At 46.2% G+C, this 15,588-nt stretch overlaps 1 protein-coding gene across 2 annotated transcripts in view; it reads left to right on the top strand.

Annotated features, from left to right (window-relative positions):
• Positions 1 to 3,009: 3,009 nt before the first annotated feature.
• The window catches only part of efna2a (ephrin-A2a), a 76,182-nt gene continuing 63,603 nt past the window's right edge, over positions 3,010 to 15,588 (top strand). The window contains exon 1 of one of the 2 annotated variants that reach the window (XM_034577176.1): positions 3,010 to 4,173. In XM_034577176.1, coding sequence (XP_034433067.1) covers positions 4,031 to 4,173 — 143 coding nt within the window. In that variant the 5' untranslated portion in view covers positions 3,010 to 4,030. The remainder of the gene's footprint in view (positions 4,174 to 15,588) is intronic. The other variant, XM_034577177.1, reaches the window with a different exon arrangement.

Raw genomic sequence — 15,588 nt, 5'->3', positions numbered from 1 at the left:
AAGCTGGATTTTCTCGTCTAATCCCAGTAGTTTGTGGAGTGTGGTCTTAAACACGGCGAGCTCTGCATTTGTATGAATCTCACAGAAAGAGGCACTTGTTCTTCTTCTGTTATTGCTTTGCATAAGGAGGCATGCTTGAAGGTCACATTTAAAAACAGACACCAGACAGAAGATGTACACGAAAAACTAAACATGAAAAAACCAAAATCTCTGCAGAATGTGAAAAGACTTCTCTTATTTTAATGTTGCCCCAGAGTCTTTAGTACATGTTGGGCTGTAAACATCTTCCCTGCCAGTAAGGAAATGACTCCATGGCAGCAGCCTGGTGCTTTGATGCTGCTTTGATACCTCAGACCCTTGTTTACTTGGAGCGTTTTTAGAAATTCACTCGGCATCAGGACTAATTTAGAGCAGAGAGCGGTCCAAATGGAGTCCTCCTCCCGGAATATGTCGGAATGCGAGGAGATTGCATAACTCAAAGTGAGAGGATCCAAATATATATATATATATATATTTTTTCTTTTTTAGTTAACCAAATTCCTGAATTTATTGGCTCAAACAAATATGCTGCTTGACAAATTCAGACAGATTAAATTCAATTAACTGCAACTGGGTGGTATCTGCGGCAAGGGCAAACATTTTATTTTCTGCAATCATGATCCAAAGTCCTGTGTACTCTCTGAGCTCGGTTGCACCATCACACTATCTCCAAAACTTGCCTTTGTACTTTTAACTACTTCAGTGTGTTGTCTGCACCCCACCCCACCCCCCTCTGCCATTTGTTTGCCAGATCCAGACCCTTGGGATGTCCCTGGCCTCATCCGGCGCTGACTAAATGCAACCATGTGGGGGTGGGGGGGTGATTCCCAACACATCTGGCAACATTTATTTACATCAGCACTGTGGTCTTTAATCAAGCAAATACTGGCAAACATCAAGGCCACACACAAACACACACACGCGTGGAGGCTGAGAGGGCGCGCACGTGGTTCAAGAGACTGATCCTGGAGGTAATTTATCACATGTTCAATGTCCACAAGAGACATAATCACAGAGGGCGAAAAACCCACTGGATGTCTGATGCGAGACTTAAACGTTGGCCGAATTTAAATGGATGCTTTGTTAGTCAACATTAAATCGTCTTGATTTGCGGTTTAGGTTCTGGAGCTGGGAGATCATTCACATGTCCATAATTTATCTCTCTCCAGCAGAGTTAAACTGCAGAGCAATCACAGACTTAACCAGCTATAAATTCCAGGCTTTAAGACCCTTTTTACGGAGCCGTGCATCCATACTTACTCACACTAATTTGGATTTAGGATCACTTAAAGAGTCCCTCGTAGCAGAGTCCTCCCCACTCTGTTTAGTCTGCAGAGCTTACATGAGATTTAGCCTCACTTTGAGAGTGACAGAGTCGAGGAGGAAAAGGCCCGGAGCCGGGGTGAAGGATGTCTCAAATCTGGAGTGGCTCCCCCCCTTTAAAAAAATAAAAAAAACAAGCCACCAGGAACCTATCCACCTGTTTACATATGCACGCCTCAGACAGATGTTGAATAATTCATCCAGAGAGGCGGACAACATGCAGCTGTATTTGGGTTATGGGGGGTGCATGGGTTTGCCGCCCTACCTGAATTTAGCAGCCAAAAATTATAGGCATTACTTGGCAGGCAGAGCAGGGCAGAGTAAAACTAGGACAGTTTGCATAATGGATCCGACCGAGAGGCACAATCCGATGTGAGAGATGGAGCCGCAGAAAGGTTCCTTTTTAAAATGATATCATGGGCCTTTTTGGAATCGGGCGTGACAAGTCCACGTTTGATTTATTTATCTTTTTTTTTAGCAAATCAGGAGCCGGAGGAGTTTGTACACTGCAGAAAATCCTTTGCCTTTCCCAGGGGCAGATCCAGGGATGGGATCGGGGGGGGCACCGGCCCCAGCTGAAATCTGGTTGGCCCCCTGTCCAGTCATTTTTCTTTATTCTTCTAATAAACAAGCCCCTTACTAAGGGTCAAAGTTCAATAAAGTTGAAGCCCAAGCAAAACCACACTGCATTTCACCTCGCCACATGAAGCAGATGTTTTATTCGGCTCCTCGCTCGTGCAGATTGGAAGTGAACAGGAGGCTAAGGACATATTCACGTATCTGTGTCCGGGCTCTCTCAAAACTCAACAACACATTTCTTGAGACTTTATTTTCTTAGCCTTTTGATGCATGGGAAGTACCTTTTCTAAATGTGATGTGTGGCTTTGTTCAAAGCTTCAGAACTGATCGTAAACAAGGAAGGAATTAAATGAGCTGATGAACATATGAATTGTATTTCTCTTTATTCATTGTTTTGGTTGATGCCCCTTCAGGAGAGTGCAACTGAATGAATGAATCCTCTTGTTGCTTCTTCACTTCATCATTCTCCTCTTTACTGGCACATTAGGAAAAAACACTTGGTGGAAACAATGCAGCGCCTACTTCTCTCTTTCTCTCTCTGAGTCTGAATGCCTAAGATGGATGTGTCTGTGAGGAGCACTCTGCGCGCACACAGACACACGCACGGCAGAGGCATCAGGGGTGGCAGCGCTCTGTCATTCACAGCCATCAGGGGGTTTATGGCTCACAGGTTTTAGACTTGGTGCTGCAGCCGCTTGCCCTTTGGGCCTAATGGACACTGATGGAAAATGACTCCAGTGTTCCAGCGATCCATCAGACGCCCTATTTCTCCTCTTTCTCTCTCTGTGTGTGTGTGTGTGTGTGTGTGTGTGAGCGTGTGAGCCTCATCCATCAGGACGCAGCTTTCAAACTGACCGTGAACTTCTTGAAACAGGAGAAATACGTCCTCTGATTGCGCATGTTCTTAATTCCTGTCGCAATAAAAGCTTGAGTCCACTTTTCTAAAAATAAGACCATGTTTAATTGAGTTGCACGGTTTCCAAGTTGTGCATCAGCAGGGCGCAGTGAGTCAGCCAACCCCGCGTCCCCGGAGTGAGCGCGTCGCGGCGCGGCACGGCACGGCTACAGACCCCGCCCGCGCAGAAAGGAAAGAAAGAGGGAGAGATATATGGGAGAGAGAGAGACAGGAGGGGGTGGGGGCTACTTAGGCTGCACCGAATCAGGCTGCCGGAGAGCGTTTGTTGCCGCCGTCGGTGGAGGTTGCACCGGAGCACGTTGGGATTAAAGCTGTGATCGCCACCAGCGTGACGCACGGGGAGAGAAGTGCAGGCGCGTTGGATGAGAGCCGGTGGCACCAGGTGGAGATGCTGCAGGAGCTCGCTGTGTGAGGAGGATGCTCCCGTCTCGCTTCCCGGTGGCGTGCGCGACAACTTTGGACTGAGATATATCGCAGAGGAGCGTGTCCGTGTGCGTGGGATGTATTTCCTCCAAATGCAAGAAGAAGGAGAAGAAAAGCTCCAGTGGACGTAGTTTTGTGCCCGTGAAGAGATTTTTTTTTATTGCGCCGCGAGAGGAGAGAACAAAAGCGTGCGTCAGGCTCAACACGAATGTGGGTAAACAAGTGTGACGGCCTGTTCGGACGTGTCTCGTTTGTGTTGATGAGTAACGACAGAATTACAAACCTCGGATGAGCTCTGGGAGGTGATTTGTTACAGTAGTCGTCGCATGGAGAGAGGGGGGATCTGACCCAGGTATAGCGCATCCATCTCCCGCGGCCGTGCGTAATGGGAGAAAAGTTTCGGAACCTTTCCGAGGAGACGCACACGCAGCTTCCCCGCGCTCGTCTGTAACATGTGAATCCAGCTCCCGTGTCTGCGCAGGACCAAGTTTGAAAGTGAATTCCAAGCGTCCAGTATGACTTGAGACGCCACAGAGGGTCCATCGGAACTCGCATCAAGCCGGAGAACGATCCATGACGCGGTTTGTCCAAAGACGCGCAGACGGACATTGATGATCTAGAGAGGATTTCTCCTCCTCCTCCTCCTCCTCCTTCTTCTTCTTCTTCTTCTTCTGCAGCAGCAGGAGCAGCAGCAGCGGTGCATTGAAAGCCTGATCCCGGTTATAGAGAGAGGTCCCCCCCCCCCCCTGGATGTCTATGATGTTGTGCCAGCTCGGGCAGAGGGGTGTGATGGAGGTGGTGGTGCTGACCGTCCTGTCCTGGGTGTCCGTGTGGGCAGAGGAGAAGATCATATTCGACAGACACGCTGTCTACTGGAACAGCTCCAACCCCAAGTGAGTTCTAGAAGCGGTGTTGTTTATTTACCTCACTCTACCTTTTATCTCTGTTTTAATTCTTTGCCCTTTTACTTCCTGTTTGGGGCAAATATTGTGTTTGCAGGGTTACACGCACACACAAAACACACACAGATGCATACAAGTGGAAGAGTGTGTTCAAGTGTGCATATGTTCATGCACACTGGATATTTTGTTCTGTGGCACAGGGAACCTTTTGTTTAAGACAATGAGGGCATCTTGCCTCCTCTCCCCATCAACGTCTAGAGATTTACCCCCCCCCCCCCCCCCCCCCCCCCCCCCCCCCCCCCCCCCCCCCCTCTGTCTCTCTCTCTCTCTTTCTCTTTCTCTCACTCTCACTCTCACTCTCTCTCACACACACACACACACACACACACACACACACACACACACACACACACACACACAAACACACAAACAAACACACACAGAGCGTTTACCTGTCTTTCATAATTTCAGTGCCTTTATTTCCCTGTCAATTACAAGCATTTGTGCAAAAATCACATCCTTAAACACACAAGCAAGCAAACAAATAACCGCACACACACACACACACACAAGGTTGCACACACAATACATGCGTGTGCATCGACACACACAGGAACACACACAGGGTCGTCTGTAGCCAGGCCTCTCATTGACATGGGGCAGAGCACACTTGGTCCGTCTGTCTAATGGTTTGTGACAACCTGGTCTGCCTCCCTCTTTCTGACTCGCTCTCTCTCCCTCACTTTCTCTCTTTCGCTCTCGCTTTCTCACCCATCCTCTTCCCCCCCTCTCTCTCTTTCTCTTTCTCTTTCTCTCAGTCTCTCTCTCTCTCTCCTCTTGTTTTTGTCCTCCCTCTCTCGCAGGTAGATAAATAAACAGTGCTCCGTCTCCCTGGCTCACTGCTGAATTAGTCTAAACTAACGGGTCTGTCTCTCTCTCCCCCTCTCTCCATCAACCACACACACACAGACACACACACACACACGCAGAGATGCAAACACACACACTGAGCTAACAGGCCCGTCTCTGACTGCATCACTTTTCCACAGAAGGCTTCTCAAATATTTAACAGGCAAGGGGGAACATTTTCTCCCTTTCTCGCCGTCTCCTTCTCTCTTTTGGTCTTTTTTGTCTCTCTGTGCCTCCTCTTCCTCACCACACACACACACACACACACACACACACACACACACACACACACACACACACACATGTATGCACAAGTACCTACACATTGCAGACATCACATTGCACATTTAGGCTACTGTATGTGGCTGGTTGCTGGGGGCGCTGTTATTCCATCAGCATCATACGGAGAGTTTTGAAGCAGAAAGAGGCCACATCAAAAATGCATTGCTACTAAAGCAATGAATCTAAGCTCTGGAGCCCTGGCGAGGTTGGTTCCCCCTGTTAGACACTGGCACCGCCATTGCTCACGCTGCGTCGTTTTTCTGCACTCGCTCACACACAACCCGGTCCCGCTGTACTTGCGAGGACCCGCCGCTGACAACAATTCATTCTCTGACTTTAATCTAAACCTAATTCTCTTTGCAAACTTTGAGGATTATGGCGAGTGGTTTGAGAGACGGGTGAAAGGAGGAGAGGAGAGGAGACGGACACCAAAATACGTCCTTGTTAAATTTGCAGGGCAATTCGTGTTTTTTTTACAGTGTTGGTTTTATTTACAAATGTTTTTCGCTTAAATTGTACGACTGTTTTCACGGAGAAGTCGTCAAACAGTGTGAGAGAGAGACAAGTAGTCGCACAATCTGGTAAACAAACTCAAGGGTTATTGCTAATTTACTGGGAAGAAGAAATAATTAATTCAAAATCTTATTCAAGTAAAAGTACAGAAGTATTATCAGGAAAGTATTGTGGGTTTTCAGTGGGGAGCTTGTTTTTGTGTTTCCCAAGCTCGGGGTCAGGTCCCTTCGAAGGGTCAGAAGATGGATGGTGCAACGAAATTAGTAGCAATCCACAAATGCACTCACATAATGGAAAATATTTTTTAAAAGTTGAAACGGTACTGATTTAAGCATATGAATAAAAATATCATTAATATCATTTTTAATCCTGGACGTTTGTGAGAAAGATCGTTCGCCCTTACAATTGTTGACAATAATTGACACATACAGTTTTTATACATTATATTTAATCGGCAATTTTACAAAACATTCAACCAATTTCATAATTCAAACAATCATCCAAAATATTACAAAACCCAATTTCCTCCCATATTAAAACAAACAAAAACAACATACGATAATAAATCTTGAAGCCAATGGCTCTGGGTACGTTTCCATTTTGCCACATGCAGAAAACCATCATTGCACACGATCCTAAAATGTTCCTTCTCTCCGAACGTATTTTCCCTGGAACATTTCATGTAGGTTGTTTCCAACGTGAAAATAAAAAGTAAGAGGTCTCACTCGTCTTTAGAAACAGAACGATTTGGTCACGAATCACTGCAGAGAAGCTCGGAGACCAAATCCAGGAATAATGCGTCTCATCCAAGCTGAGGAAGCAAAGTGACACCAAAACCTGTGAGAGTGAACATCTGTGCGTCTTGATCGAACGCACGACACCGAGCGCACACAGCCTGTGTTGAGCCGTCAGGACGCGTTGCCCGCGTCCATCAAAACTTGTTCCCGCCAACTCGGCTCGACAAGGGCGTTCTCCCCGCAAGGTCACGAGTGCCGACTTGGAATTCGCAGAAGTGATAATCACCCGCTGCTTCTCGGCGCCGGTGGTAAACTGTGTGTGTCTCCGAAAAAAAGAGAGAATGGACGGAGGGAGGACTGCATGAAGCGATGAGTCACAACACAGTGGAGGGAACTTTTTCTGAAATGGTGCCAGGGATAATGCTGGTTATTGTTACTGCAGTCCTACTTCCATTCTGACTTTTCCTCAACACAAGCAGAGAGCGCTGCAGTGTGAGATCTGCGAGGATGATTCCTCGTATTTATCAGTTACTTGATTTATTCCATTGATCCGTTTTATATAAACAAGCTTATTTCAAATGTAAACCTTATTTTTCAAAGCTGCCGTAGTCAATATCTTTTTTTATTAATGATGGATCAAATCAATATGTGTGTGTGGGAAAGTTCTTCTTTGTGAATTATGATGCAGCTCTGCAGTGTTTTGCTTTTCTCACCTGGAGCTGTGTTTTATTCTAAACGCTCTGTCAAGCATTTCTGGGCTTGCAGATTTTTTAAAAGTGTAAATTAATCTAAATGACCAAAGCGTTGCATTTTTATACTTTGCCCCAGATGTGTGTATCTCCGCCAAGCAGGTTATGTGTTTGTCTGTTAGTTTTCAGGATTACACAAAACCTACTGGTCTTTTTTACCACTAGGTGGAAGGAGGCCAATTGGGTCAATGAAGAACACATCACATTTTCGTGCGGGAATATTTTTATTACTTTCTTAAACGAGATGAGGTGGTTTTCAGCATTTTCCTTGATTTCTTAGAAAGTAATTCATGGATCTGGATGAAAAAAATCCTACACATTTCGGGGACTGTTATTTATCAGTGTGTACAAGTTAAGATACGATAAAACTTTATTGATCCCACTCAGGAGGAAATTTTCCTTTTTACAGCAGCAGACATATCAGATCCAAGGTGCAGATCTAAATAAAAGACCTGGATCTAAATGTGGTTTCATCAGAGGACTGCTGGAGCTGTGAGCTTCTATTCTACTTTGAGGCATTTGTCTATATTTTCAAAATGAATGTGGGTTAGATTAAATCTTGTCTGTGCCGTTCGGTGGACTGAAAAACTGACATTTTAAAAATTTTAACTGCAGAGACATCGTCCCAGTTACTCCCACAAATCTCCAGACCTCTATTAGAACTACCTGCTCTCAAAGTCGTCCCAGAGTGAAACTTACATGAATTTTTCAACGTTTTCCGGCGCCACCACATCGAAATTATACCCCCCCCCCCCTCCCCCTTCTACAATGTGACAGAACAACTTTGGGAGAGGTGGAGAATTTGGGTGAACTGACCTTTCACAAATTGACATTTTTACCGAGGCTGTGGACACTGTTTCTCCATATCTCCCACTGCCGGTGATGTTTTTAAATGGTTCCAGGGGACGTCTGTCTCCGTCCTCTCTTGTCCGACACAGTCCCCCTCCTGCTCTACTTTTCTCCTGCAGGCTGTCCGGGGGGTGGGGGGGATTAATCACCCTCCACGCCGACGTGTTTTAATTGTGTTTTCTCTTTACCTGCTAATTAATGGTGCTGTCGGTGCGTCGGCCAGCTCCGCGTAGCAGCGCCTTGATCTCAATGAGACTAACCTGGATAAGTCAAGATGAATAAAACGAGTTAAACAAATGTTTCTGCTTGAGGGAGGAGGCATACTACAAATTGGCCAAACCCTTTTTTTTTATCAAGCGGCCTGGCTCCCGACAAGCCTATCTCTTTCAAGGTCTCGCAGGATAATAGAAAATGTATTAGATAATCCAATTCAAACAGCTCCGGCCGCTCCTGGTCACGGCGGGGAGCAGAATTCACACACACTCGTGAGTGTTGTCCGTCCTCCTGGTGCGATGAGATACGTGGAGCCGCACACAGTAACAAAGTACCGTAACACACATTATCACAACAATAGTGCAACACTGGAACAGGATCTGGAAATCTCCCAGGCCCCACATAAAGGGATTTCTGTCACATGCAGGCAGGAATACAGGAGAATCGCGCACACACACACACACACACACACACACACACACACACACACACACACACACACACAGACACACAGACACACACACACAGACACACACACACACACCTACACACCAGTCGCAGCCAGATTTAGGTCACAAGCTCACACACACAATTGCATACAACCAGAATGGCTGTCTGCTGAATACATGGTTAGGCAGCCTGCATTTATCTATTTACTCACAGCCGTGCACACACACACACACACACACACACACACACACACACACACACACACACACACACACACACACACACACACACACACACACACACACACACACAGTCAGTGGAAGCTAGATACAGGGGAGCGTACGTGCACACACTCATATGCTCGGACACCCAGACTGGCTGTCTGTTGGGTAAAAACCCTTTTTCCACTGGCTGGCTGGCACACAAGCTGCATGGGCACACACACACACACACACACACACACACACACACACAAACACACACACACACACACACACACACACACACACACACACATTGGGGACCCCTCTGGCTCTTAAAGCTTTCAGGTGAGGGGCTTTGTTCACCCCGAGCAGCTAATGTGCTCAGAGCAATGGTTTCCCCCCCCCCCCCCCTGCACCCACACACACAACACACACTCAGACTCACATGCACGCACTCACTCACTCACACACACACACACACACATAAGCACTCACTGGTTCAATGGTCCAGAAGGAGCACCTTATCTAATCCCACGGTTTATCCTTCAAAAGACTTTCTTTTCCTTTTCTTCTTTGTTCCTCCATCGCTCCTCGCGCTTCATCTCTGTGTCTTTGAGGAACTCCGTGTCAGTGGGAAGCGCTGATGGTTGACGACACTCTCATTCTGTGGGACAGAATCTATCTCCTTGGAGACACACACACACACACACACACACACACACACACACACACACACACACACACACAGAGAAGTATCTTATACACCGAGCACCCACACACACACTGCAGACAGCAGGTTTCATATGTACACACATGTTCATGCACACGTATCAACACACACACTCGAGCACACCAGGAGTCCTTCCGTCTTTCTGTTGTGTCCCCTGTGGCGCGCAGTTATGTGTGTAGTCACTAGCACTTTCCCGGCCCAACCGCACACACACACACATGCACACACACACACACACACAGATTTGCATCCAATTTACATGTAGACGTGTAGTCCCCCTCTCTCAGTTGACAGTTTGTCAGACTCAAACCTGCCCCTGGGTTAAATCCATCTTACACTGCCACTACCACCACCACCACCCACTCCAGCTCTCCTTCCCTCCATCCCCTCCCCTCTCTTTTCTTCCTCCTTATCAAGCTCTCATCTTCCACTCTGCCCTTATCTCTCTTCTCTCGTATCACGACCCCCCCCCCCCCCCCCCCCCCCCCCCCCCCCTCCGCCCTCCCTCTCTTGGCCCGTCGGAATATGTGCTTAGCATGTTTTCTTTGTACAGGACCTCGCTCCGTCCACGCTGCCTCAGGCAAACTCCGTCTCTAAGTACACGCATAAAGCTGCAGCTACATCAGTTTACATGTTCTCGCTGTGACCTACAGCAACGGGCCGCGTGTGTGTTTGTCTTAAATATCAGCCGCGGTGAAGCTCTCGTTGGGAGACACGGGTCTCAGGAGTGATCCGTGGGATCCAGAGCTGCTCACACTGAGCTAAATATGATAGTTGGAGTAATTAAAGTCGGGGCTCCTGCCTCGCAAATTATTTCTCCGAGCTCAGCAGGAGAGAGGGTTGCATAACGAGATGGAGTGTGGCTGATCTTAGTCATCAGCGCATTCAATACGGTGATTGGCAGGAGGAGGTCATCTGAATATTCAGACGCATTAGGGTGGAACAGTTTGTCTGCTGGTATTAAATGCACTGCCAATTCCTTTGGTTCCACTGTGAAAGTCAAAAAGTGAACATTTGACGTGTGTTCTCTGTGTGTTTGACCACGTATGGATCATGTGAACAGAGCCAACACGTGTGTGTGTGTTCAGTGCAGTGGACAAACACACACAGACCGGCATGTATGACGAGGCCCGCTGACCCCTGACCTTCACATCCAGGAAGCACAGAAACCATTTGGATATCGGCACGTTTTGGAAAAGTCTCGTTTGTCATGTTACAAACCAGACAAATGTTTTTTTAAATGACCTCATCAACAAATGAGACCAAAAATAAACCAAGAACACATCAGAGACAATTTCAACCACATTCAATCAGTCGGGTGCTGTTCATGTAAAAAGAGTTGATTTAATCACTGAACTTTAGATCATTTATCTAATAGAACAGCCACTAGTAAAAATATGCAGCGGCTCTGTAAAGCTGCACCTTGAATCCACTCACTAGTCCCTACTTCACTATGTAGGGACTTCTGTATAGAGGATTATATAGTGAGCTGACGTCTTTGTGGAAGGATTATGATGTACAACAGTATTTACCATGATCTTCATCTCAGTTTAACATTTGTTGATTGGCACCAAACACAAAGTACGGCCGATGTATTCAGTCATAAACCAAAGCGCTGGACAAATAAGAATTTTGGCCTCATGATGGCGCTGCATCAAATTATACGAGATGACGATAGTTTGTATAAATCATCACGAAGAGATTCGATTGTTTGCTGGTCCCAGAGTCAGATGGATTCAAAGCGTGTCAACATTTCACGGCACTCCGTCAATTAACAGTTTTACATTACTGAGAATGGAAAATCTTTGTGTTTTGGCTCTGACGCCCGGTTAAACAGCACAAGCAATCGACTTTGTTTTATTTTAGAGCAGACGTATTGACTTTTCCACCACTGATTACATTAATGATGGTTGCATTGCATGCGCTGGTTCCAGAGGCAGACTCCCAGTGCATGCTGGGTCACTGGCACAGCGTCGGTGATGTGATTAATTACACTTGTGCGTGCCCTGCTATGACAAGCCAGAATGTTTGTAGTGAGAAAGAACAGTTTGAGGACAACAACGTGCGTTCATGGGTGAAATTGATGAGCCTTTTAGTGCTTTTCCTTTCATTCTACAGACCAAAAATATAATGTGCAGAATATGTTTTATTATGAAGAAAAATTGGTCGCAGTCCTAGATTTTAACCTTTAGTTGTCAACCACTCTCAAATAAACTGAACTAAAAGGTATTTTTCAAGTCGAATCCCAGTGAAAACACAGTTTCACAGATTTCTGCACTTAGTTTGAAACAAATCGCAGACATGCATATTGCACAATTTGGAAAATGACTGCGTAAAAATCAGCTTGTAAATTACTTATGTTCTGTATCTTTTATTAAGAGCACCTTTTGATCTCTCTGCTATTTCTACCATGTCACTTGATCTTTACATCTTCCTAACAAGCCGACGACGACCCGGGCTCCTGTGCTGATTCGCTCCGCCACTCATGTGTCATTTATCTGTTAGAACTGGAAAAATCGACGTCAGATCGAAAAGAATCTCTCCAGCCCCTTGATTTTTATTCCTCTGCGGCGGTGACATCTGTGATATTCTCACCTCATTTTTAAGATGAAAGGTTTTGTTCTTTCTGTTGTTAACGGTAGTGGCTTGGAATCATAATCCTGGTCGTAGGTTCCCCCTAAAGAACATCTCGCCCCTGAGGCAATGAAACCAGACCTCTCCAATGCATTTTTCACAGGAAGGTGCCCCCTTTTCCCATCCTGCCCTCGAGTGTCTGTGCACGCTGCACAACATCATCATCATCTGATCTGCCCATAGGAGGGTAATGATCTGTTTAGTATGTCAGCAGCATGGCCATGAATCTGTAATGTGATACGAAATGTTTACTCAACTTTGGGTTGTTCACGCAGAGGAGCAGGTTGAAAGACTTGAGTAAAGATCCGATGCTGCTTCTGTTGCTATCCCCTTCCACTAATGAGGTTTGTTGATGTTAATGACTGTGGCAGCGATGGCGGCGGTGATGCAAGCGCTCGGAAACAACCTGGGGAGCTCCCAGGAGTTGTTGTTTTAATGGAGAGAGAAAGAGAAAAAGGTTCGCGCCAGGAGATAAAGTCAGTCAGAGAGTGAGCCGGGGGTGTTAAGAAGAGACGGAGAGGCCAGCAGACGGGATGAAGGAATGAAAGCATGAATAAGAACGGACAAAATAGCGAGATACCAGCCCGGAATATGAAAGATGCCAGGCTGCACTCAATACACAGCGAACAATGGGCATTGTCATTCCTGCTCCATCCTTGTTTCTGCTCCCCTCTAATACTTTTCCTCAGGTCGCTGCTGGTTGTGCTGATTGTGTTGGCCGAGCAAAAGAATAGGACTCGTCTTCAGTTCAGTCTGGGACTCTGATGGGACCCCGGCCGCTCAGTCCTCCCATATAGACCAGCTGCAGGCGGATAATAACACATAACACTATTGTCTGGCCGAGGCCTCGCTTTGGCCCCAAGACACCGCAAAAAAAAGACGAAAAAAATGTGAAGGGGAAATAGAGAGATCTGCTTGAGGGATTAATATGAAGAAGGACAAAAAGTTGAATGTACAACAAAGGCCATTTCTTTATTTCTTTAAAAAAACAAAAAAACAAGACGAGGGTTTGTGGCAGCTTAAAAGCGAAGGAAGAGAAATTAGGTGGAAGAAGAGAGTGAAAGTGGTGGGAATCAGCGGCGTTGAGAGGAAAGGAGGCAAAGGCACATTACTTCTGCAAGTATGAGTCAGGCGAACGTGCAGCGGTGTAGCTGGAGAGAAAGCAGCTATAAGCGCATGGTTGGATGGTCCCAGCAGGTGGGTGTCGAGGGGCTGGTATTACAGGGGAAACATTGGCCTTTAGCATGGAGCCTCGCCCAACGTTTAAGATGCCCTCTGGCGCTCACAGCTTTTTACAATGAGAAAGCTGGCATTTAAAAAAAGAGATGATGCGCTGCAGAGATGGAAAGATGCCGCCCCTCCGTGTTTATTTCCCACAAGCCGTCAATTCAATTAACAGCTGACCCTGGTAACTTTCATGCCGATAATCTCTAGTTCTTTATTTATTTACTCTTTTATCAAAGGATTTTGGCAACTACGTTCATCCTGACAATTGTTGGACCCGTGTTTTATGACAACAAGTTTTTTTTCTCCTTGTCATCCTGCACAGCAGCATTATGAGACTCACACATATCACGTGCATGTGTTGGAGGAACCACGAAAATCTGCTTTTCATCTTTGTCCAAAAAAATAAATAAATCCCCAGTAGATTTTCAAACAGCAGGAGTGAGTCAAACAAAAGAAGGATGGAGTGAGTCATTTGCATTGTAATCCATCAGACAAGGCAGAGGGAAATGGAGTAATTCCCAGCCAGCTACCTTGATTTCATCCAGAACGGGGGGGCGCCGCAAACAAACCCCTCATTTTACGCCACGCTAATGGAACATAATAAGGCTGAAACAACAGATGTTCCAGCACTGCCATGATTTTGTCGCTGCTTCATGCCGCTCGGTGCCGAGGCTGCTGACTGACTTGGCCCCTCTGATTCCTGCACGCCGCCTTCTGCTTCAGCGTGTGTGTAAATTTATCTGAGCTGCAATTTTCCTTATTACCTGCAGAATAATCCTCACCTCAGGTCTAATCCTGGGCTAAGCCCGACTCTGAGGGCTTTATATTAGAAAACTGGCCACTAATCTGATGTGCCTCCAGATAGGGAGCACGAGAGCAGGCGATGATGACGGCGGTGATGATATTGATCCCTCTGAGACGAGAATGGCACTCAGCAGAGTGCAGATACCTCCGCCAGGGCCAAACGATCCTGCACATGATCGTCTAGCTCTCATAGGAATATGATATATATATAAAGTATTGTTGAAGCAACACCGAATAAATGAAAGTTCCCTCATTATCTCCTCACCACTGTGCCGATGGAGGTGGTGGGTGAAGTGATTGAATTCACAAAAGTTTCAGGGGTAAACAGCGTTGCAGCCAAATCCAATACAATTGAAGTAAATAGTGAAAAATTCTTCAAACGAAAACAAAATCCCACAAAAATCATCAAATGCCTCCATGCTGCTCCTGTGGTGTCGTCCAAGTGTCCGTAAGCTCCGACATTCAAATTCAACTCGAAATGGTGTCATTCACACCGTGTTTTTAACCTAAATGTCCACAGTTCATCCAGAGGAGGATATCAGAGGATGTTTAGGCTATGAATATGGTGTAAATTATCTGGTTTTGAGTCGAATTTAAATGTTTTTCATTGTTTTGGATGAACTATCCCTTTAATCCACATCCTCACCAAAAATCGAAAGGGATCCACGCAAAATGTAATGTGTTCATTCTTGACCCAGGTCACATCCCTTCGAAAACACGACCCCTTCAGGCGAGCTCATGACGAAGGTGATTCCAAACGGAAGAGTGAGAATGAAACGTATGTCTGAAGATGTGAGATTTGTTATTGAGTCTAGAGAATCATTATAATTGCCGAATCCAGGCTAGAAAAACTTGTCTTCGGACGGAGTAAACATAAATTAGAAACTCTGCACCTAATACATCACAGCTCCAGGACAGGTGCAGATCCATTCAGTACACCGAAGTTGCAATAGTTCATCTGGAGTTGCGGAGGACGCTGACAGCCTCCGGGACAAAAGACCTTTTACAGGTTGTTCTCGGCCATCTGCATTTTAAAGCACCGGGCGGGGGGGGGGGGGACCTCAGACTCATGCAGGAGCAGCCTCTCCTGCAGCAGACTGATGAAT

The sequence above is a fragment of the Hippoglossus hippoglossus genome, chromosome 22, assembly GCF_009819705.1.
Source record: "Hippoglossus hippoglossus isolate fHipHip1 chromosome 22, fHipHip1.pri, whole genome shotgun sequence".
Taxonomy (NCBI): domain Eukaryota; kingdom Metazoa; phylum Chordata; class Actinopteri; order Pleuronectiformes; family Pleuronectidae; genus Hippoglossus; species Hippoglossus hippoglossus.
The sequence above is the reverse complement of the archived record's forward strand: the minus strand, read 5'-3'. Positions and strand labels throughout refer to the sequence as shown.